The following is a 25,416-nucleotide window of genomic DNA, read 5'->3' as shown; positions in this document are numbered from 1 at the left end:
AGTAGAATGACTTTATTCATTAGTGCAGAATGTCTTTAATTTGTAAAACTGAGTAAAAAGTGTTAATAAAGCTTGTACCAGAACTGGGACTGTGCGTATCCACTTGTTGGCAGTACTGCTCTACTGAACACTAGAGGGAATCATTAGCAAGTCTGAATGATTCATTTGCTCAAAGTGCCAGTTACTATGCAGTTTGGCCAGTTAGAAGAGCCTGGCTCTGTACATGCTGTCTCAGCAACCCTTTTACTGCTACTGGTGAAGGACCAGAGGAGGGTTAATAATTTGATGTAATCTGAATATACTCAGTACATCTCTTTCTCGTTTATCTCAAACGCTGTTTGTCTGTGGCTTGATTCCCTGCAACACTGACAGTTTATGATCTCTGGGACATCTCTTGTCTACAAACACACACAGATACCATCACACAAGCATGAGAGAGAGAGAGAGAGAGAGAGAGAGAGAGAGAGCTCTGAAAGAAATCAAGAGAAACAAACCCACACAGTAAAGTCAATAAAGTGGAGAGTGAGATGGCAGATGAGAGATCTTTTCCTCCCCTGCCTTGTTTGACCTCCAGCTCAGCCCAGAGGGCATAGCTGGCACACTAATCCCATCAGTGAGAGAGACACAGCGCTGTCGGCAGGAACTCAGCCCTGTGCACTGGGACAGTCTCCCTCTCTCACTCCTCACCCTGCAGCTGGTTAACCCTAAACCCAACCCTCCAGTGTTGGAACAAGCTACCTCACGTATGCCAAGGTACTCGTGTACACTTCATGGAGGAACAGCTTTATAGCCTTTTACCAGAAACACTGTTAATTTTGGCAAATAAGCAAGACCTTGAGGAGACGTGCAACTTAGTTGGCTTATGCTGCAGTTGCTAGCTACCCTGCTGGAGGTTAAAAGTGCTCAGAGCAGGAGGGTGAGGAGGCTTTGGGAAGCAGGAGTCTTTGTCTGAGAATTTTGCTATTTTTCACCGTATAGGGCAGTGGCGAGCGTCTAGAGCTGTGCGTGTCCCCCAAGTCTGTCTCTGCTTATAGACAGGGATACATCTGGAGAAGGTGTGGGCCCAGAGAGAGAGAGAGAGAGAGAGAGAGAGAGAGAGAGAGAGAGAGAGAGGGAAAGAGACACACACAGACACACACACACACACTCATCAGGCAGCTGGGTGTGTTCATCATGTTTGCTCATTTCCAAACAAATCCTGGATGCTCATAAAAGCAGGACAGACTTCCATTAGCATCACACTGTTTTCAGTCCTTCAGAGCAGTTTTACATTCAAAGACAACCTGCACAAGAACGTCTCTGCGTCAGACGAACACACACGACGACTTTGTTCTTAAAACGGTTTAAACTCTAAAGATGCTATGGGTTTAGCACCAAAAAATGGCATATTGACTAATCTAGAAAGCTCCATTCAGTTGAATGGCCTAATCTGAATACTTAAAGTTTTAGGGAAGAAATAACTCAGGGATGTACAAATATTTAGCAACCAACTGATTAGAGGCAAATTGCAAGAGAAAAGGAAAAAGGACAACTTTTCATCCCATATAAAATCCTATCAGGATTAATGCTCTGGTCCTTCCTACACTCCATGTCAGAAGGTGGCAGCACACCATAATGGCTTGTCCACCGCCTGTTCCCATGGAAAAAAGCATACAAATTAAAAGGACTACTTTCTGGTGAAGGGAAACATGGAAAAAGAAACTATTCTGAGGTGAAATCAATGGGCCTACCTTTGTGATGAGCATGCGGTACTCCTCCACCTGATGGTCGTTGTTATGGCAACCAGCCAGGAGTTGCCACACCTCACCCCTGAGAGCTTCCGGGACACCACTACGAACAAGGGTGGGCAGCTGCTTGGGCCGCACTGCCAGGTTCATGTGCCTGCGCAGGACAGACAGCAGGACACACAGGAGATCAGAGCAGGACACACAGTAATGAATGCAGGACACAGAGTAATCAGTGTAGGACGCATAGTACAGGCAGCAGGACATACAGTAATAAGTGCAGGACACCGAACAGATAGTAGGACACGAAGCAACACACAGGACAGACAGCAAGACATGCAGCAATCAGTGCAGGAGACACAGGACACGCAGGAACCAGTGCAGGACACACATCATGGCATTGCGCCCATTACCCTGGCCACAGCAGCTTTGGAAGTTTTCACATGAAAAGTACAGTCCCACCAGCAGTGTCCAGTCTAACCATAATCCTAACCCAGTCTCTATCATACACCGCATGGTATCTTTAAATGCACAATGCTGACAGTGATTATTACTTAACATTGCCAGTTATTATGTGTGAAACTGACAAATGTAGCTTTCAGTCTTTATTCACCAAATTAGCTAACGTGCTCCTTTAATGACATCCCTTTGATGGGAAATACTGGGTGTTAATGCACAGGTCCATATTCATTCTTGATTGAACAATTGTCTCTAGTTTTCTCTCGTTAAACCCTAACGTCTGAAAAAAAGGTGTTAAGATGATTGACTTTATATCTGTCAATATCAATAAAGTGATCTATCAATCTGATTCTAATAGAACTGCAGAAAGTCTTCTCTTGAGCACATGCTACCAAATATTATACAAATACTATCTGCCCTAGACTAAATTTACATGGATGACAGTAAGAGAGGACAATTATGATCAGAGCAGCATATAAGTTTAGATTCTGCAATAATAAAAGAGAACAAAGGGAGAAGAATATAGATTAAGAAAACACCTTGAGTCCTGCCCAATCCTAATCCTAACCCTAATCCTAACCCAAAGGCTCTGCTTCCAAAATAAGGAAAAGACAGCAGATGTGACCAATGCAAGCACATGCAGGAACACAACCCCACACACATTCACACGCACCCACACCATTTGTTGCAGAGGCAGCCACGAATCTGCAATTAAGTTCTTGATGTTTTAATTTAATACATTCTGAAGTTTTAATTGAATTCATCCTGAGGTTTTGATTAAGAACAATGAGAGTAATGGAAGCAGAAAATTACCTTAATAAGACCCTAATAAGATTTGAATCTGATAATTATCCCCTCTATCTTCACATCTCATTCTCTTAAAATATCTCCATTTCTTTCCAATGAGTTCTTTGAACAGAAGAGTGTCTGTGTGCACGCGCCTCTCTCTCTCATATATATATACACACACACACACACACACACACACACACACACACACACACACACACACACACACACACACATACACACACACACACACACGCACGCAGAAGACTGTGACAGGGCCAGTAGGGACAGGCATACAAGACGCCTTCTGCCACAGCCCTCCATCAGCCCTCCACCATCCCTCCACCAGCCCTCCACCATCCCTCCATCAGCCCTCCACCAGCCCTCCACCAGCCCTCCATCAGCCCTCCACCATCCCTCCATCATCCCTCCATCAGCCCTCCACCATCCCTCCACCATCCCTCCACCATCCCTCCACCATCCCTCCACCAGACTCTCTCTGTCTCTCCTGAGCTGGCAGCTCATGTGCTGCACATCAGAGCTGACGCAATAACCACCAGAAGGGCTAAGACGACTATTACAGTCTGCACCGGAACATGTGGCATTTCTCTCTACTCGTGAATGGTCAGTCACCATTCACTCTACACATGAATGGTCAGTCACCCTAACCCTAACTCTACACCCTAACCCTAACTCTACGCCTCATCATTAATTTTACACCCCAACCCGAACTCTAAACCCCAACCCTAATTCTACACACCAACCCTAAATCTAATCCCCAACCCTAACACCCTAACCCTAACTCTATTCATCATCAGGTTCCTCACCATTTGGACAGCAGCTCTCCCCACGTCTCCAGAATCTTCTCAGCACACTCTTTAGACACGTCACCCGAACCACTCAGCAGTGGCTCATCATTGTCTGAGAAAAAAAGAAAAGAGAGAGAGGGAGAGAGAGAGAGAGAGAGAGAGAGAGAGAGAGAGAGAGAGAGAGAGAGAGATGGAGTGAGAAACAGGAGAATCAAAGAGAGACAGATAAGTCATCAAAGATCAAAGTTTGCCATCAGAGACTTCTGTCACAAACTGATAAAAAGGTCCTGTACACATCTGATAAAGTGACTGAAAGACAAACACTAAGACTACTGTAGGCTCTAAGGGCAGAGTGCTACTGTAGGCTCTAAGGGCAGAGTGCTACTGTAGGCTCTAAGAGCAGAGTGCTACTGTAGGCTCTAAGGGCAGAGTGCTACTGTAGGCTCTAAGGGCAGAGTGCTACTGTAGGCTCTAAGGGCAGAGTGCTACTGTAGGCTCTAAGGGCAGAGTGCTACTGTAGGCTCTAAGGGCAGAGTGCTACTGTAGGCTCTAAGGGCAGAGTGCTACTGTAGGCTCTAAGGGCAGAGTGCTACTGTAGGCTCTAAGGGCAGAGTGCTACTGTAGGCTCTAAGGGCAGAGTGCTACTGTAGGCTCTAAGGGCAGAGTGCTACTGTAGGCTCTAAGGGCAGAGTGCTACTGTAGGCTCTAAGGGCAGAGTGCTACTGTAGGCTCTAAACATGCATATTTCTGTGTATCTGTGTATGTGCATGTTTATGAACATGTGCCTGTAAACATGCATGTTTCTATGCGTGTTCTGTGTGTTTCTGTGTATGAGCATGTGTCTGTAAACATGGATATTTGTGTGTTTGTGCACGTGCTGTGCATGTGCATGCGTGCACATATGTGTACGCTCTAACTTTCATCATCATCTGGTGAGTGCCCCACAGAGCCGTGCATGTGTGCGCGCGTGTGTGTGTGTGCGTTTGTGTGTGTGTCTGTGTGCATGCACTAACCTTCCTCATCATCATCATCTGGTGGCGAGTTCCCCATGGAGCCGTGTGTGGATGAGGGCATGATTCCGGGACTAGCCGTCGTTTTCTTGTGCTCTCTCTCCGTCTCACTCTCCAGACTCACCACCTCATACAGTGTGTCTGTATTACTCTTCCTCTCCAGCTGCCACGCCCACACCAGCCCACCATGCAGCCGAACCGGCAGCCATGACACGGAACGTGCAGAGAGAAGCTTTTTTAAAATTCAGTCTGTCTTTGTGCATTGGCTCCTCTGACACTGCATTACATAATGTATTATTATTACATTTGAGCATGTGACAATATTAATTTTACAGTTGTTAGCTAATGTAAGTAATGTAATGTAAATGAAACACTATTTGTGAACTAGGATGGATACAATTCACAGAAATGGTGACAAACTGAAATTGATCAATAGAAATGGTGACAAACTGGTTCTGGGTGACTCATAAGAGAAAAAAATGAAACCCCGCACCCCTCTTCAAAGTATGAAGAGTGTGCATGTTTTGTGTGTGTGTGTGTGTGTGTGTGCATGTTGTGTGTGTGTGTGTGTTCTCTTGTGTGTTCTTTCACCTGTCGCAGTTTTAAGTAGAAGGTCTCTGTGTAGCTGCGTTTGCTGAAAGGCCAGAAGAGCCTGTCATTGGGTGAACACACTCTCACACGCGTCTCCAACAGGAAGCGCACAGGCTCCTCCACCTCCGTGATCACCAGATCTACTGCCGTCGTCATGTAAACAAACTTATCTACATCACACGCGCAGACATACGTACACGTGCATCCGTGCACACGCAGACGCAGACAGAAGCACACGCAGACACAGGGTTCATCTTTTAAGAATCGGTCACTATAAACCACAGAATAATATACCATAAGTACAGCTGTATCGCCAATTATTCAAAAACATAACCTAAAGCATACCGAGTCTCTCTTACACACCCCATACTATCCCTCATAAAATGACCAACATGATTAATCACACAATAGCTGCTCATCTTTATGTGATCTTCCGCAGCAAGATTTTCACTCAAATTCAAATCTATGTTACAAACCATGAAATCATGGTATGTGTGAGTGAGTGTGTGGGTGTTTGTACCTCTGGGTGTCTCCTCATTGACAGCCTGAAACTGAGGAGTGTTGGGATTCCAGCTCCCAGTGATGATGTATGATTTACCATCCGAACTCTTCCCCATTGACTCCTACATGGACAGAAGAGATCAGCAGAGAAAAGATGAGGAGAGGAGAGGAGAGGAGAGGAGAGGAGGGGAGAGGAGAGGAGAGGAGAGGAGAGGAGGGGAGGGGAGAGGAGAAGAGAGGAGGGGAGAGGAGAGAAGGGGAGAGGAGAGGAGAGGAGAGGAGAGGAGGGGAGAGGAGAGGAGGGGAGAGGAGAAGAGAGGAGGGGAGAGGAGAGGAGAGGACAGGAGAGGAGAGGAGAGAAAAGGAGAGGAGGGGAGAGGAGAAGAGAAGAGAAGAAGGAAAATAAGCATGAGGGAGTGGAGGAGAGGCAGAGTGAGCAGGAGACAATTGAAAAAGAGGAAGTGAAAGAGAGGAGAGCCCGGGAACGAGGAAAAAAAGAAGGACAGGGCAGGGGAGGCCAAGACAAAGAGAGGAGAGAAGAGGAGCAACGGGGCAGAACATGGGCTCGCCAAGAGAGAAATATGGACGAGGGGAAAGGAGAGGAGAAATGATAACAGCACATACAAGTTCTGAAGAGTACAAACTGGGCAGGTGTGTTCACCTACCAAGTCTAGCAGGTGCATGGCACTGTTCCTCACATTCTTCCCTGGGCTTAGGAGCAAGCCAAAACACCTGTACGCACACACACACACACACACACACACACACACACACACACACACACACACACACACACACACACACACACACACACACACACACACACACACACACACACACACACGGTGGATGCCTACATAGCTTATACACAGCTATACAGTAAGTCTCAGTCCCAAAACATAAAAGAGAATAAAATACAGCTGCAACATTCTTGCTGGAAACAGGCACTCGTTAACAACAGACATCCTGCATCTTTGATAAACAAGAACGTTTAGAAATCACACGCCTCTCAATGGCCAGCTCCTTGTTGGACGTCTGCTGCACGTAGATGACGATTTTCTTGTCCACCCCGGGACGAAGCTTGAAGCTCTGCCTGTCCTTGTCTCTCGACACGGCACTGCAGGAGAGAGTTTGGGAAATGAGCAGCAGCTCGGGACAAACTGCAGACCTTACACCAGCATGCTGACTGACGCGCAGTCATCTGTGGCTTTGTTACTCTCCAGTTCAACCCGAGCCCCGACCTAGATACAACTCTCCATCAGATGGACCGCTGACATGCATACAACTCTCCATCAGATGGACCGCTGACATGCATACAACTCTCCATCAGATGGACCGCTGACATGCATACAACTCTCCCTCAGATGGACCGCTGACATGCATACAACTCTCCCTCAGATGGACCGCTGACATGCATACAACTCTCCCTCAGATGGACCGCTGACATGCATACAACTCTCCATCAGATGGACCGCTGACATGCATACAACTCTCCATCAGATGGACCGCTGACATGCATACAACTCTCCATCAGATGGACCCCTGACATGCATACAACTCTCCATCAGATGGACCGCTGACATGCATACAACTCTCCATCAGATGGACCGCTGACATGCATACAACTCTCCCTCAGATGGACCGCTGACATGCATACAACTCTCCCTCAGATGGACCGCTGACATGCATACAACTCTCCCTCAGATGGACCGCTGACATGCATACAACTCTCCCTCAGATGGACCGCTGACATGCATACAACTCTCCATCAGATGGACCGCTGACATGCATACAACTCTCCATCAGATGGACCGCTGACATGCATACAACTCTCCATCAGATGGACCGCTGACATGCATACAACTCTCCATCAGATGGACCGCTGACATGCATACAACTCTCCATCAGATGGACCGCTGACATGCATACAACTCTCCATCAGATGGAGATTTTGTATTATTCATTTTTGCTCTAAATCTTTTCTCTGAATACATTTGATTAGAGGATTTCAGCATCCGCTGAAACCTTTGAACGCAGAAAGAGAACTTAGAATCATGTGGCCTCTATTGTTATAATCGCCTTGTGTGTGATTATGTGTATCCTGTGTGTGTGTACTGTTTGAGGAAGGGAGAATAATGTGCGGTGTGTATGCGTTATTATGTGCATTGTGTGTGTGAATTGTGTAATTAGTATGTGAAATGTGTGTGTATTTTGTGTGTGTACAGTGTACTGTATATTGTGTACGTGTACTGTGAGCATGTTGTGTTTGCGTGACGTGTGTTAGTATGTGTATTGCATGTACTGTGTGTATGTTTACTGAGTGCGTATTGTTTGTGTACTGTGTGTTTGTTGTGTTTGTGTGTTGTATGTTTTAGTATGTGTTGTGTGCATGTACTGTGTGTATGAGTACTATGTATTAAGTGCATGTTGTGTGTGTGTTAATATGTTAATATTGTGTGTGGACTGTGTATTGTTTGTACGTGTACTCTCTGTGTGTGTGCTTGTGTAATGTGTGTGTGTACTGTACCAAAGCTCAAAAGCAAACGCTCCACAGAGCATCATGTTACACAACACTGGAACTAGAAGTTAGATTAGTGGCAGCCGGAACCAGATATTATTGGCAGCAGGAAACAGATATTAATGACAAATGGAACTAGATATTATTGGCAGTTAGCTTTTGTTCAACAAGTCGGGAAGTTCTAACCATCTACACTCTTCTGCTCAGGCTTCCGCTCTCACGCACACCCACCATGGCCTCTCTGAGAAATGCTTTCACCACGATGCTTCCCATCTCATACCACAGAAGCTATTCAACTGCCATGCTGGGTGGAGAACAGCAGCTTCATGTCCACTGGCTGTGGACTAATCAGACTAACACATACAATCAGCCTGTGATCAGACTAACACACACTACGCTCTGTGTGTGTATTGTGTGGATACTGTGTGTATGTACTGTGTGTGTTGGATGTGCACTGTGCATGTATTGTCCTTGAGTGTGTGTACTGTGTGTGTGTGTGTATTGTCCATATATTTTGCATGTGCTCGTGTGTGTTCCTGGTTTATTGTACATGTGTACAGAGTGTGTATTGTGCGTGTGTACACACACACACACACACACACACACACACACACACGGGTTAGCTCCATTGTCCACCCTGGCTCAGGGACCCCACATTCGCTGCTCAGGGAAAGTCTGCTCTAATGTCACAGCTTAGCTTCTGCATGTTTCTTCATTTCACAAACTTGTGCAAACTTTGCCGTCTCGTCTCAATGTGGCTACAGGTCTGCACTGGTTGCTGAACGGCAGACGGACAGCGGCTGATGATCATTTATCCGGGACATTCTGGTCTCGCTAATGACTTGGTGAAAACAAGGCAAGGAAACGCTGCATGACGCTGACCGGCAAAACAGCTGGGAAAATATTCCCCAATCAGCATTTCATCTGTATTCTACATAACCAACAGCTCTGCCCCCACTCCTCCTGATTGAACACATTTTTGTAAGTTGTATGGGTTTAAGTCAAAAAGATTTGATGCACCAACCAACACTGGTGTAAAGTGGCAACGAGATTCACCTGAAAGTTCCTTTCCCATCATCTTCTTTGATCTCCAGGCTAACAGTGAATGTGAAGACATCGCTGTCTGGTGTGAGGGGTGGAGCCTGTGCTGAAAGAGGCGCCTTAATGGCTGACCGCCGGAAGGCTGTGGCAAAGCTGTAGAGTATTCTGCTGACCTGTATTTGGAGAACACACGCGCGCACACACACGCGCACGCGCACACACACGCACGCACGGTGTGCTGATTCATCATAGCTTTGGGGGCAACTTGCACCAATGAGCAAACACTAACACACCAGTGTTTGTAAAAAGCAGTCACAACACTGCAGGGCCCACGTTCTCCTAAATATCTTCTACTGGATGTACTCCCATACCAGTCACACTTCGCCAACAGCCACTGCGTGCATGTGTGTGTGTGTGTGTGTGTGTGTGTGTGCACGACTTGGTGTGGTGAGACCAGCTGTATCATCACGAGGGTGGAATTCAAACCAGGATTAAAGTTTACAGCCAAGGATGATTTCTGAAGAACTCTGTGAACTTGGGGGGGTCTTGGATGTGAGAGTGGACCGTACAAATTAGTGGCATCTGTGTATTGATGGTACAGTGATCTTGGGCTCTGAGAAAGGTGCTATAAGTGTACATAAGTGTAACTTCACACATCTGGCATGTGATAGAGCAAGTACATATCCAGCAGCAGAAACAACTAGTGCTCACCTCTTGTGCAAATTACAAAACTACAGGGACAACAGCTCATTGAGACAAAAGAGAGGCCAGCAAGTTTCCATCTTTCTAATGACGGCGGTTTTACAGGATGCACACAACAGTAAGAGGAAAGCAATAAAGATTATAGAGTAAGGTAAAAGAGGTTATAGAGTGAGGTAGTAGACATAACAGAAATTATAGAGTAAGGTAAAAGAGGTTATAGAGTGAGGTAATAGACATAACAGAGATTATAGAGTAAGGTAAAAGAGGTTATAGAGTGATGTAATAGACATAACAGAGATTATAGAGTAAGGTAAAAGAGGTTATAGAGTGATGTAATAGACATAACAGATTATAGAGTAAGGTAGAAGAGGTTATAGACTGAGGTAATAGACATAACAGAGATTATAGAGTAAGGTAATAGAGGTTATAGAGTGAGGTAATAGACATAACAGAGATTATAGAGTAAGGTAAAAGAGGTTATAGAGTGATGTAATAGACATAACAGAGATTATAGAGTAAGGTAAAAGAGGTTATAGAGTGATGTAATAGACATAACAGATTATAGAGTAAGGTAGAAGAGGTTATAGACTGAGGTAATAGACATAACAGAGATTATAGAGTAATGTAATAGAGGTTATAGAGTGATGTAATAGACATAACAGATTACAGAGTAAGGTAATAGAGGTTATAGAGTGATGTAATAGACATAACAGATTACAGAGTAAGGTAACAGAGGTTATAGAGTGATGTAATAGACATAACAGATTACAGAGTAAGGTAATAGAGGTACTAGAGCTATTTGTGGAAAGTAGTCTACATTCATTGAATTACATACAACACTGATTTACATAAACAATTAACATTTACACTACTGTGGAAACTGAGATAGCTTTGCTCTGAAGTACTGTTGTGTGTGTGCATCCTGTGTGTGCGCGCGTGTGTGCGTGTTTGTGCATGCATGCTTTTTCTCACCGCCTCCTGGATTTCACAGCGGAAGACATGTATACGGAAGATCTCAGTGTTGTAGTGACTCTCGGTGAAGGCGAAACAGTCGCTCTCCATTGTACCGTCATGTCCACGCACACAGAACAGAATCTTATAGATGGGGTAGTTGGAGATCTCAGTCCCACTCTGGGGGTCCAGCAACCTGACGCAGTGAGACAGGGAAGGAAAGCTCATGTAAAAATAGACAGATGAGGGAACACAAAAACAGATAAACCCAGACAGCCTTTACATACTGTCTAGTATAACACAGAACAGTGAGATGATGTGGTGTAAGATAAGTACAATTAAGAGACAGTGAACTGCTACAGGAATACTAGGGGTATTCAGAGATTCCTGCTCTGATTCTATGACAATGAGTTATAATGCAAAAGTTTTAGGAAGACTATATCAAATATCTGAGAGCTCAGGTCCTGATCAGTAAGCAATTCTGCTCCTGTCAGCCATCTCTCACTCTCATCCCACCTTGCCTCTGGCTCTTCCCTGTAATCGCATTTGCACACGCGACAGGTGCGTGTATGGAGACCCCACCCACTCCTCACCTGACAGTTCCCTCGGAAACGCCGGGCACAGACAGGGTGACGTCAAGGGGCATCTGGCATTGGCTGCGCAGGATACTGATCATGCGCAATGCCTCCACCTCACTGCGGGGGGCGTTCACCGAAGCACAGCCCAGGTACGTCAGCTTGCTGAACACCACGCTGTCCTCGTCCAGGACCAACATCCCAGGGCTCTCCACCAAGCTCTCATCTGGCTCAAAGAACCGCACACGGGTCAAGTCCTGATATCCAAACTAGACACGGGTCACGGGACTGACAGCCATAAATGTACATGGGTCACGTTCATCACAGCCACAACTGCACACGAGTCAAGTTCCTGACAGTCACAACCGGATATAGAAAACGATCCACACACCCACACACCAGCTACTAAGGTCACCTTCTTGAGCTCCTTGAACAGGAAGCATCATCTCCAATTTAGGGGGTGCCTGGCAGGGCCGTGGGGGAGCAACAGTGGTGGGATAGCCCTGTTCCCCCCTGTCCGTGTGGTCCAGTCCGGAAGTCACTTCAGCTACCGACGGGTCCATGAGTACGTCCTCCAGCTCCCTCTGTAGCTGCTGTTCACTGCCGTTCCCCACAATCTGCACACACACAACACACACATATACAAACACACCCATAAACTTACATACATGTGGCACAAGCAACACACACACATATGCAAACACACCCATAAACATACATATATGTGGCACACGCAACACACACACATATGCAAACACACCCATAAACATACATGCATGTGGCACATGCAGCACACACATATGCAAACACACCAATAAACTTACATGCACGTGGCACACGCAACACACACATATGCAAACACACCCATAAACATACATACGGCACACGCAATATACACATATGCAAACACACCCATAAACATACATACATGTGGTACACGCAACACACACACATGCAAACACACCCATACACTTACCTACAGCACACGCAACACACACATATGCAAACACACCCATAAACATACATGTGGCACACGCAACACACACATATGCAAACACACCCATAAACATACATACATACATACATACATACATACATGTGGCACACGCAACACACACACATGCAAACACACCCATAAACTTACATGTGGCACACGCAACACACACATATGCAAACACACCCATAAACATACATACATGTGGCACACGCAACACACATACATGCAAACACACCCATAAACATACATACATGTGGCATACACAGACACACACAAACATGTCACCATATGTAAACATACAATTACCACAAGAGCAAACATGCACACGCACACACACACACACACACACACACACACACACACACACACACACACACACACACACAACCCACCCACCATTAATGAGGTTTAGGAGGAATATGATTACAGTCTAATGTTCAAAAATGACTGGTCCCTGATAAGAACTTTTGATTTTTTTCTCACACTTATAGCCTCTGATGTTTAAAGCATTTTATTATTGAACTTCACCTGGAAATTGTGCTTTAAATTTTCCTCATGTGAATGATGAGAGATCAGAAGATATAGTGCTGGGGACAGTATCTTATTCCTGTCTTTATTCTTTAATATTCAACTGATGGTGTACAAATTTACAGCATTGGGCAGAATTGGTGCAGATCAAAATTCTACAGATTGTGGAACAAAGGCTATTGAAATGTGAATACTAGCAAATCTGACTATGACAGGTATTGTTGGCAGTGCTGGAGAGATTACTGGGATTGGAAAGATTACTGTGATAGCTTTTGCTTCAGCATGGGTAACACACACAAAGGCTGCCATGGCGCTTCACATACAAAACAGGTACAAAACAGCACATCACGAAAGTGTTTCAAGCCCAACCTTGGGCAGAAGATGCTAGCACAGAGAGCTAGCAGAAAGGCTAGTGCGAGTTGCTAGAGTTCCGAAGAACTGGAGGCATGTGAACATGTAGGTACTGTACATGGGGGGCTAGGACTGAAAAGGTTTTACTGAGCTATGAAAGGAGAGCAAAGCAATAGGCCACCTATTGTTCAAACTGCTTCAATGAAGGGATCAGTCAAAACGGGGGGGTCAACAACCAATCAGACAGAGCACAGAGGAAACTGCTTCAATGAAGGGATCAGTCAAAACGGGGGGGGGGGGGGGTCAACAACCAATCAGACAGAGCACAGAAGCATGGTGTCACAGAATCACAGGAGGGATTAAAGAATGGCAGAGAAGAGTTGAAGCAAGCACCGAAGCAGGAGGAGAGACAGAAACAGCAGAAGCAGGAGAGAAAAGACTGACCTTAAAGCTGACCCCCTCCTCAGAAATCACCTGCGTAACAAATGAGAGGTTTAGAGAGCCTCTTCCAGGGGCCACACACCCTCTTTTGGGTCACAGACATGGTGCAGCATGAGTTAATGGAAACAAAGAGAAACATGAATACATTCGGGATAAGACCCAGCCACCAACACCACAGCTGTCAGCATTCAGATCACACAAGTCGTGTCAAGGCAAGGAAAAGCCAGGTTCTGTATGTGTACAGCCAGGCAAGAGTCCTTGCCCTGGCGGGTCGTAAAGGTGAACAGCTAATGCTTGAATGGTACTTGAGCACCCTCTAGTGGCAAGATGCAGTAGAGCCAGGGCAAAAGAGACAGGCAGAATGAGCCACAGACACATGAGTCATGTCAATGTGGAAGAAAAAATAAAGAAATTTTTTTTTTTTTTTTTTTTTAAAGACTCCTAATTTGTGACAATTCAAGCAGATGAACGTGGATAGAGTTGTGTGTGAATGGAACAGCAGGTCCCTCCCAACAACTGCTTTAAAGATGAAGAAAGCTTTTGAAGACAAAGCACAAAACCAGATGAGCAAAGATGGTGAGACAGGACATGAAAGAGGGGCACTAAATGGAAGAGAGACGATGCAACAATGAACATGGACCTAAGGAGTTCCAACAAAGGCAGGGATAAGAAGTTCATATGCAACAAAACATGTCAAGGTTGATACTGATACTGTGTGTGTGTGTGTGTGTGTGATAAAAAAATCATCATTTTTTGCATGACTGTAATCCTGAAGACAAAGCAATAACTTCATACAAAGCTAATTAAAGCAGTGACCTCAGTGACTCTACAGTGTTACCAAGCAAACAGAGAATGGTCTCAATGAAAAGGGTGCTAAAAACCAGAATGCAATGTGGGTGTGTATGTTGGAACAATGAAGCTGTTTCTCATCCTTTCCTATACATCCAAGAAAAATTACAACATTCATGGAATAGTGGAATACTGACATATTGTGGAATATTGTGGCTCAGCAGTAAAGCAGCACCAGAACAGCTTTAAACTGTTCTTATAATTATTTTTCGCTAATTATAAATTACTTCAATAAAATTGATGAATTGTTAATTCAAATAACTATTTCATATTATTAGCATTATTAGCAAATATACAGTATATCACCCAATAAAGCTCTAAAGCTAAAAGTTTGATCTTTGGAGTAGCTGGATATAACCCTAGAGTCTAGACATCCATTACTACCTCGACAAATGGTTCTATATGCACTGCAATCTCAACACGTCCCTGCTCTCTCACACTTTGTGATCCGACTCACAAAGCCTTCATAAAGGACCGGTGAGCTGGACGAGGCTTGAACCACTAACAGGAGAGAGCCATGTCCCTTTAGGTCAACCATCCCCAATATGCCCTATACAGGATCAGCATAGGCACAGACCTGTCACCTTCAAAATGTGTCACTTCAAAGAGTGTCATATCCAACTCAATCAACTACTAGCCATGAATCAGGATTTTATGTGGCAGAATAATTTAAGGAACTAATGGCTGAGTCCTGACCCACTTCTGCCCTATGTGGCTAAGGCTGGAACTACTAATGCAGAGCACACCTGGTCCAATGCTACCTGGCACACTGTCCAGCCTGCAATACTACTCAGCCAATCAACAAGCCAGTAACACCACTCAGCCAATCAAAAAGCCCTTTAAAGCAGGAAAACAACAATAATACTGAACTGTACAGGATAAGGCTACAAAGCAGTTCATTTGTTCATCATTATGACAATACTGACCTTTGCAATACTGACATTAGAAATGGATGCAGAATACAAATGAGGGCATAAACAAAAATCAACAAAAAAGAGCAATGTTAGCTGACCAACTTCAGATGAGGAAGATGAGCAATCTGTGGGTGTGTGGACGAATTAGAGCATTTATATAACACAACAAATGTTTGTGAAACAATGTTTGTGAAAATAATCCAGGACCATTTCACCTCACGGCTATCCTAATGCGTTTTGATTGCAAGACATATCAAAATCTCAATATGTTACAATATAGTCCCAATATAAGAACACTGTTATTATCCCAATATAGTCACACGCGGAGGGGCATTTAAAGTGTCCACGTGTCACAAGGCTGGCTGCCGCTTACCTTCAGCCCTGTCTTCTCATCGTCGCTGCCGTTGTTGGCAGAGGGGGTCTCGTCCCCGAGGCGGGACACTAGCACAAAGTCTTCGCTGTTCAGTGTGGACACAGAGTCAGAGGAGACGCTGATCTTTCCCACGGAGGCCATGTCATCCATGCCTGCTACACAGAGCCGGGCCCACTCATGAATCACCTATAAACCACACAGAAATCCAACACAAAGAAAAGTCCAAACTCAACGTTGGCCATCAGTTCCACTGGTTTATCTTTATCACCTGTTTTTTTTAATTTATGTAGCACTTTTCATCTTAAATATTAGAGTGCTTTACATAAAAAAAACTTGTTGGCCCTGCTTTGCATTGTTACTGTACCTCACATCCAGCCAATGTGAACATGCTTGGCTTACTGAATTCAATAGTGAAGCTAAACTACAGATGTGTCCAGTTTGGTTATCTGCTAATCAAAATGCAGTAGTGTGGATGGAGGCAGCCTGTCAGCTCCGTCACACAGGTCTAGTCATGGGAATAGAACCAGCTCTTCTCTGGAACATCCAATGAAAAACCAATTGCAAAAACACACTGTATCTCCACAGCAATATGGAAATTAAACAGTCCATGACCCGCTGGCTAAAAACCACAGACTGGAAAAAGTAAAGACACGTTCTCACAACTTTTTTCATTTTTTGTCAGAATTTATTTACTCAAAGGTAAATTAAAGGAGCCATAATTAAGATTAGGCTTGCATAATTAAAGTACAATAGGGAAATGTCCATATCCTTCTGGCATCTAGGTTCTTAACACTGCGACCACTTTCCAACCCACACTCATTCACCCAAGTACTCACATCTTTAAATGCACAATAATGAACAGTTATGAGGGCTTTCAACCAAAGAACAAGCAATAAGGAAAGGTGAAAAATTAACAAATGAACAGAACACACAAATGAACAAAATGAACAAATGAATACAATAAAAAGGGAGCAGATGAGCAGCACAGCGCCAGGCAATCAGGAGAAGTGAGCTCCTTATATGGCAGGACAGCACCAGGCTGTCAGGAGGAGTGAGCTCCTTATTTGGCAGCCTTTCCCTGAGAACAAAGGTGAAACAGAAGGAAGGGAAGATAGCAGCACACTGTGGGGAGGAGACAACCCACTCAGCGATTTCATCACACAGGCACATGCATGCATCAGTGGCGGCAACCACACAGCACGTACATAAAAATAGCATTTGGTTCTGAGTATGTCGGGTGTCCTTCAGCAAAAGAACCCTGAAAGAACCCTCATCTCAACAGAAACATCTGAACACTGGTGCCTATGGTGGTGCGCACATCAATTAAGTGGTGCTTAGGACTAAAAATGCTAGATTTTGATTGTGCCTAATACAAAATACTCTAAGATTGCTGTGCCTCTTGAGCTTATTGATTTCTTATTTTGATCAGCCCGTTTGGTACGACAGCCGCACCCTGAGCCCCTGAACAGAACCAGGCTGAGGGCCTTGTGGCTAGCTGAGGCACTGCTTCCCCAGGCTGCACACTGCTCAAACACAGCACTGGCCAGAACTAGCATCCGGCCAGGCCAGTCTGAGCTGCAGTGTGATGAAGAGCAGGCATTGTGTGGCTGGTGAAGGAGTTGCTTGGCATTTCCTTTACACAAGTGGCTAAATATAAACAGTATTGTGCATTGCTTTACCAAAGCAGGATGCTGAACTTGAATTCACACACGCTGCTGTTTCACGCTTGCACACACTGATGCTCTGTTCTCTGGCGCCCACACTTTTATAATGGCTGCGTTGTCAGACTCCTTCCTCCCTCTCTCCCTGCTTCCCCTGGGAAACTACAACCAAATGGAGAAAGATACTGGGTAAATGAAATACAAGCTGATGCTTCTTACTCAGAGAGAAAAGGTGGGGTTGGAATACAGGGGGTAAAGAGAGGGAGGGAGTAAGAGAGAGAGGGAGTGAGAAACAGAGAGTAAGGGGGAGAGTGCATGCGGGAGTGTACAAGAGCTACAGAGAGCATCTGAGACAGAGAGAGAGAGAGAGAGAGAGAGAGAGAGAGAGAGAGAGAGAGAGAGAGAGAGAGAGAGAGAGGCAGGCAGGCAGAGGAGTGAGAGACAGAAAGAGATAAAGACAGAGGGAGAAAAAAACAAACACTGAGAGAGCCCTTTTCTTTCTCTAGAATGACTGGTCAGCTGGGCATCTCCATGGCAACCCCACATGTGCCCACTCTCAAAAGGGACCCCAGCAGTGTTGGTTAAAGGGAAGCCAGCCCTTTTCGTAAGTGCGAGAGACTATATAAGCTCAGAAAACTAATGGAAAGCTGTGCTGAAGTTGGAGTTTTACGGATGGAATATAAACCTCAAATGGTCAACTTTACCTATATTCAAACAAGTTCAGTTTATGCAAGTCAGGAAAAGAGGTTACTCTGAAGAAACAAGGTTGTCTATTTAAGCACTACTCAATCTCAATCATTATGAAGTGAACTTCCTTCATGGTCCAACACAGGTGTGTACAGACACATGCACAAAGGTGTAGCCAAGCACATTTCTCTCTGTTCTTGTTCACTCTGCTCTGGGCAACAGAGGTTAGTCTGGTCACCTACGACGCTACCTGCTCAGCGAAGTGCTCAGGTATGCTAATACTCCCCCATACATCTTTTTATTTGTTGGGGAACACCAAAAAGAAAAAGGGAAGACACAAAGAAAGACAAGCGCATCAGAATGAACAATATAGAAAGATGTGATGTCACAGCTACTGCCACAGTTTCAGACCATGTGTGCTAAAATACCGCATATTTAATGAGAACTACCCACTTTGTTTGTTTTTTTACATTTATAAATATTAACCATGGATATTAACTCTAAACCTCAGGCCTTACATAACACAGCTATGGTTTGTTCAAGAAACTGTTCCATGTCCTTCCCATTAGACTCTACTTCAAAGAAAGAAAAAGCTGTGAGTAGGCACACCATGAGCCTATGAGGGGATTTAGCTTGCCAGCCCTTCCTAGCCCAGTAAGAACAGAGGAATGATCAGTTATCTCAGTGACTTCACCTGGAGTCTACAGCTGGCTGAATAGATTAGAACCAGCTAGTGTAATCCCACTGGATCCATGTCTGTCCATGAGCCTCCGCTCCCTCTTTCAGCACACCATATTAGAAGAACACACGTCAGCCTAACAAGCTGCCAGCTGTTGGCTTTAGGTTCAGAATAAAGAACTCACACATCAGATGAACAACTGTGAATAGTGGACAGAAATCTAGAGAGTTCTCAGCAATCACAGCCAGACAGGACACCAAGCCAATAGCTGGATTTGTGGAGAAAAACGGTTGCTTTAAACCGACGCTCATAACCAACGTTAGCGGTTAGTCTGGTCCACGGTTTTTACTACCAACGGTCAAATATTTACACAGTTTATCAAAGTTGGTGTTACACCAGTTTCATTGTTAGTACAATTACCCGTTAAACTGTTACTTTGACAACATTCCAGAAGTGACCAATTCACAAAGGAATTTTGTAAACAGGCATATGGGATAACAAACGGGTCCAACCGGCATTTTAACAGGCCTACTTTGTTATCCACCAATAATAAGTGAAAGGTTTACACTTCGTAATAGTCAGCTGACTTCTGAAGCTATATGGCAGTTAATCAATGTGGCAATCAGCTAGCGACACAGCAGACAGAAGACATTGTGAAACCTTCAAGTCATTGATAGTCCCGTGCAAAGACAGCGGGTAACACACGGTTAAACGCATTACTGTCCTGTTGCGTCCGTAAGAACCAGACTGAAGAAAGCGTACTGAAACGGTATATATAAAGCAGGTAATGCTAAATAATAAAAAGCCAAGTACGTTGTCTGAGGTGCGGTCAGAGCCATGGGTCTTTGATCGAGACAAAAAATAAGATATGCAGTGTTTATGTATTATTTAATATAGTGACAGCCGGTTCCCAGTGTGACTGTGTTAATTCGTTATTTTACTGGTTAATGTTATTAGCTGGTTAACCTAGCCTAACCAAGACACTACACTTATGACTAGGTTAGCTAGCTACAACATTGGAACCAGTGTTGGCTAATGACTACAAAGTCGCCTGGTTGTGATTCACCGAAGTCCGTTATTCTATAAATCATACAAATGAAAAGCAAATGTCAATTTGGAGTTAGCTAGGGGTCATAGCTATTAGCCGAAACAGATATGCAGAGTGATGCATTGCTCTGGTATTAGCTTGCTAGCCTCCTAGCAGATAAACCAGTAAACAAACTACCCAGGAGTCTAGTTTAATTTGCATATTGACATTCTAAATGCGTTTAATAAATACTGAGTTAACTGCTACAATGAGATTTATACTAGCACCACCAATAATTTATTAAGGCACGTAGCCACACCGCCCGAACTATTTGCATGCTCGCCATCTAAGCATAGCACAGCTATCTTAAGGAGCAGAAAATGAAGCCCAGACGCTCGGCCCAGTCCGACAAGGGATATACTGCCATTTAAAATCACGAAATAAACAAGTGTGCATATGCCATGTTTACTCAAAGGATATCGTAACTCTGCCAAACATCATTAGTTACCTGTTTGCACAGAAGAGTTTTATTTCAGAGACGCTTGTCATAACATCGCACATTAGCACCAAACCTCCATAACCAAACAAACCAAACCCCGTCGCTACTGCGCATGCGCAAGGGAGGCAACGCTTCGCCTCTCCTACGACTTGCAGTCGAGTAAAGTTCCTTCACCTGAAATTTTCTATCACTATTTCGATCGACATCCTGCTCATTTTAAAATTAGATTATGTACATTTGAATTTTAAAATATATGAGACGCTCTAACGTAAAACAAAAGATACCCTTAACACTCTCAGGCCTCTAGCAGAAGGCGCTCATATATATATATATATACAAAATTGCTGTCAAAATTAACGCTATAATTGTTGCGATTAATTTGAAATATTTAACGCGTTAAAAAATTAATTGACGCTGCAGGGTGTTTACTTCCTGTGGCGGCTGACCTATGACGAGGTCTGCCAAATCGTCACTGCGCGATTAATTGATAAACAATAGAATGTGCACTAACTGTGAGTAAAGCAGAAACGCGAAACTATGCAGAGGCATGTGCTGATCCTTTTTTCAGTGTCTCAGAAAAATAGAATATCACAGGAACGTTAGTTAAACGTGGCACTGACAGCGGTTGTAACATGGTTGCAGCCGAGAGGCTAATTCCATTTGAACCTTTGCTTCTGCACGGCCCTCAGTCTGCCAAGGACAGTCACGGTTTTACTCCGCCACAGTTGAATCGAAAACGTTTTGGTTAAATATCGCAGTGTCGGACACTTGAAGTATCGTTCATCAAACGTACATGAATTAAAAGAACAACAAGGCACAAGTGCCAGTCTTTGTTCAAAGTTGAAAGGATGCAATTAAACAAAACATTTTAATATAAATATAATTCCATTGTGTTGATCTTACATTGGTAATTTTATTTTACATTTAATTACCCATTATTAAAAGTTTCATTCCTAAGAAGATGGGGGGAAATGCGATTCATCACAGCAAATTGTGATTAACTTCTTTTGATCACGAAACCCCTTATATCAGTGTGTGTGTGTGTATCTCTCTCTCTCTCTCTCTCTATATATATATATATATATATATCCTAATAATAAATATACATATATGGTATGTGTACATGTATAGACCTACACTTTCATATATGTATAACCTGTCACGGAATGGCCCCCTCCTTCTAGAGTAATCCCCATGTCATCTTATTTCTGACTGATTGCAATTTTAATGCATATGAACATTCAAAATGAGAAGTATTTTCTGTTCTGTAACTTGTGTCGTGTATTGCAAAGTTAAGTGCAGCTGTAAATACTCAGGATGGGTCAGTGTTGCAAACCCACTCCCTTGGATGAGAAGCAACCCCACACATGAACGGTCTCAGGATGCCTCACTGTTGGCATGACACAGGACTCATGGTAGTGCTCACTTTTTTTTTTTTTTTTTTTGCACTTCTGTTTTGGCAGGATTAAGTGAAAATGTTTCTCAACATCCTGATATCCTTTACGCATTCCTCAATAATAGTAAGTTAATATATGTCCTCTGGTTTAGCTGAGACATAGCTGTGTATCATCAGTATAGCAATGGAAACTAGCACATTGTTTTCATATGATGTCTCCTAGAGGTAGCATATATAAAGAAAAAAGCAGAGGCCCTAGAACAGACCCTTGTGGGGCACCATAGCTAACCTTGGTGTATGCTGAAAAGTTTCCATTCACCAAATGGGTAGCGATTGGCTAAATAAGATTTAATCTACGAAAGGGCTATTCACCCAAATTCAAATGACATTTTCATGTATCTATGGTGTCATATATTGCAATGAGATTACACAATATAAGCAATATAACAATATGAGACATAACCCTGGTTGGAAGTCAACAACAGGCCATGAATTACTTTAATCAGCACTGTCTCTGTACTATGATCAGGCCTAAACCATGACTGTAAGACTTCATGTACCTGGTTCTGATTCAGGTATAATCTTAACTGCTGTGCTACAGCTTTTCCTAGGATCTTGGAAAGAAAGGGAAGGTTTGAGATTGCCCTGTAGTTTAACCACTGTAGAGTTTTTGATAAGTGGTCTGATTATTGCTAATTTGAATGATTTAGGGACTTAGCCAGTGTACGAGGAGGTGTTTAATAAGTTTCAAGTTTCATTTACTTCAGGTAGAATTTCTTAAGAAATTGTGGGCTGTGAATCTAGTAAGCAAGTGGAAGATTTTGAGTGTGAGATCAGAGATGTTTGTTCAGGCTCTTGGATAGAAGTAAAATATTCTAGTGTTTTTTGTCTTGGTTGTTCTGAGCTCTCAGTTACTGCCCAATGTCACATTAATACTCTGAATGTTATCTGTAATGTGCTTAATGCTCTCATTGAAAAAATTCATGAACTCTATTACTATTACTTTGATGTCAGTTTTATTCCTAGTTATATGTGCAACTCTATTAAAAATAGGTTAGTTTTTGTTATATTCTATTAGGTTCAAGAGAGAATCTGTTGGAGCACTAATAAGTGCCTTACTATACTCGAGAAGGTTCTCCTTCTATGCAAGCTGAAAGTTTAATGTGGCACAATTTACATTCTTTCAAGTTTTCCATGTTAAACTATACCAAGGTACTCATTTGTTGTACATGTTTGTTATTATTCTTAAGTCTTTTTTATTCTTAAGTCTTCAATTTTTTATTCACTGAGTCTTCAATCATTTGATCAAGTTCTGTGGGGTTTGAGGGCATCCCAGTCACAAATGATAAGTGTGGGAGATTTGCAATAAATCTAGATGCAGTGGCTGACGTGATCAAATGAAATGCTGGAATGGTCCGAGATGGCAGACTGAGGTAGGATGACTGTTCTCCATCTCCCCATATGTCAGTACTAAATGAAGTGCATGTCCATTAGAGTGTGTGGCTTCTCTTATACATTGAGTGAAACCAAAGGATTCTAGTATAGAACTAAAGGCCGATCTCCAAGGTTCTTGGGCATTATTAAAGTGAATGTGGATATCACCAACAATAATAGCTCTTTCTACTTGAGTGACTAGATTAAAGAGGAAATTTGCAAACTCATTAATAAATCCTGAATAGGGGCCTAGTGGCCTGTAGATACCAACTGATGCAAGAGGCTGGGTGGGCTTATTGCTGGCTACATTACGCTAGTAAAAAGGATTTCAAAGGACTTGAAATCATAACCAGCTTTCTGTTTTATGTCTAATGTGTCAAAAGTATGATGTTAAAGTCAATTTATCCATTTGTTGCGGGTGGCTATAGTGCACACAGTTAGCTACTTAAAGGTAATAGTCACAAACCACTTCAGACTTTATAAATCCTGGTAATAAAACTGGACTGCAGTGAACTGTAGGTTTGTACATGGGTATGATATTTAGTAGGTTCTGGTCTGACTCGTAGGCCGCGTGGGCCGTTTGTGCTCCTCAGCCCATGAGCCTATACATGCTTGAAACCGGAACTGCCAGCTCAAAAAATGAGGGGAGCACTTAATCAACATAATATAACACCAAGTCAATTAGACTTCAAGCAGGGTCAAGGTTTGCTGTGTCTCCCAGCACAGTCTCAAGTGCATGAAAAAGACAGCAGGACATGGGCCATTACACCAGGAGACATGGACATGGGCCATAGAAGTGCATGAACCCAGCAGTAGGACCAGTGTCTTCTCCCTGATGTGAGGAGGAACAGGAGGAGCACTGCCAAAGCCCTGCAACAAGACCTCCACTCGGCTACTGGCATGTATGCTTCTGACCAAACAGACTCCACGAAGGTGGCATGAGAGCCCGACCTCGTCTAGTGGGACCTGTGCTCACAGCCCAGCACCATACAACACTAGAACTGGCAGGTCCCGTGCTGGCCCCCACCCCCGTTCTCTTAACAGAATACATGTGAGAGATGTGAAAGCGTGGGGCGATGTGGTGGTGAACGTTATGCTGCCTGCAACATCATCCAACACGACTATTTTTGACTGACTGCTGTTAGGTACCAGGATTAAATTCTCAGACCCACTGTCACCTTGCACTGGTGCAATGAACCCTGGGTTCCTCTAGGTCCAGGACAATAGCCAGCCTCGTGTGGCCATAATGTGTGTAGACAGGTCCTAGATGAAGGCTACTAACTGGCATCACTGCTCCACACTTGAATCCAACTGACTTCTGGGACATCATCAAGGAGCCCTGATACAGGTCTGAGAAGAGAGAACAAGATCCAATGTGCAATTTACATGTTGTTGGACAGTGCAGAACTATTTTAATTACAAATACAATTTATGTTCCTTCATTTTGGCCAAAAAGCTTCTCAAGGTGAGAGATGTCTTGCGAAGCACCTCGAATTGCTAGCGTATGAAGTGCTCTATAAATAAATGTGCCTTGCTTGTCAGTGCGATTGCCTTTTTCTCATCCATAGCTGCCCTTCCTACCGCCTTTCATTGGGCATGCAGCTATAGTAGCATTCCTTGACATACTTGTCCATATATGGTTTGTTCCAGTAGCCCCCTTTACCATCGAATGTTCCGGATTCCCGTACATTTCAAGCAATCCTTTTAAATCCAGAAGACATGTATCGCCCTGCTGAATGTCCTTGTTTCAGAGTTTAACTGTAGCAATAGCAGTCTTACCCAAGATCCTTTATTGGCATTAGTAGCAAGATTGAAAAAGACACACGCAAAAAGTGGTTTGACGGTTATTCTGGCTTCGCAACTCCACACACCGTTTGTTTACATGCACAAAAAGCTGTAAAACCCACAAA

The 25,416-nt window shown here is 43.8% G+C and overlaps 1 protein-coding gene across 3 annotated transcripts in view; it reads right to left on the bottom strand.

Annotated features, from left to right (window-relative positions):
- Positions 1–20,772, bottom strand: part of LOC113576298 (rab GTPase-activating protein 1) — a 52,846-nt gene extending 32,074 nt beyond the window's left edge. Inside the window, exons 1-14 of one of the 3 annotated variants that reach the window (XM_027008298.2) lie at positions 20,686–20,772; positions 16,124–16,309; positions 13,991–14,020; positions 12,086–12,287; positions 11,689–11,896; positions 11,117–11,291; positions 9,458–9,615; positions 6,890–7,000; positions 6,549–6,615; positions 5,903–6,005; positions 5,383–5,552; positions 4,795–4,954; positions 3,800–3,893; positions 1,731–1,881 (exon numbers count right to left, since the gene is read on the bottom strand). In XM_027008298.2, coding sequence (XP_026864099.2) covers positions 1,731–1,881; positions 3,800–3,893; positions 4,795–4,954; positions 5,383–5,552; positions 5,903–6,005; positions 6,549–6,615; positions 6,890–7,000; positions 9,458–9,615; positions 11,117–11,291; positions 11,689–11,896; positions 12,086–12,287; positions 13,991–14,020; positions 16,124–16,273 — 1,779 coding nt within the window. In that variant the 5' untranslated portion in view covers positions 16,274–16,309; positions 20,686–20,772. Of the gene's footprint in view, positions 1–1,730; positions 1,882–3,799; positions 3,894–4,794; positions 4,955–5,382; positions 5,553–5,902; positions 6,006–6,548; positions 6,616–6,889; positions 7,001–9,457; positions 9,616–11,116; positions 11,292–11,688; positions 11,897–12,085; positions 12,288–13,990; positions 14,073–16,123; positions 16,310–20,685 lie in introns of those variants that run through there. The other 2 variants (XM_027008303.2, XM_027008311.2) reach the window with 2 other exon arrangements.
- Positions 20,773–25,416: the final 4,644 nt, after the last annotated feature.

This window comes from Electrophorus electricus, chromosome 17, assembly GCF_013358815.1.
Source record: "Electrophorus electricus isolate fEleEle1 chromosome 17, fEleEle1.pri, whole genome shotgun sequence".
Taxonomy (NCBI): Eukaryota; Metazoa; Chordata; class Actinopteri; order Gymnotiformes; family Gymnotidae; genus Electrophorus; species Electrophorus electricus.
The sequence above is the reverse complement of the archived record's forward strand: the minus strand, read 5'-3'. Positions and strand labels throughout refer to the sequence as shown.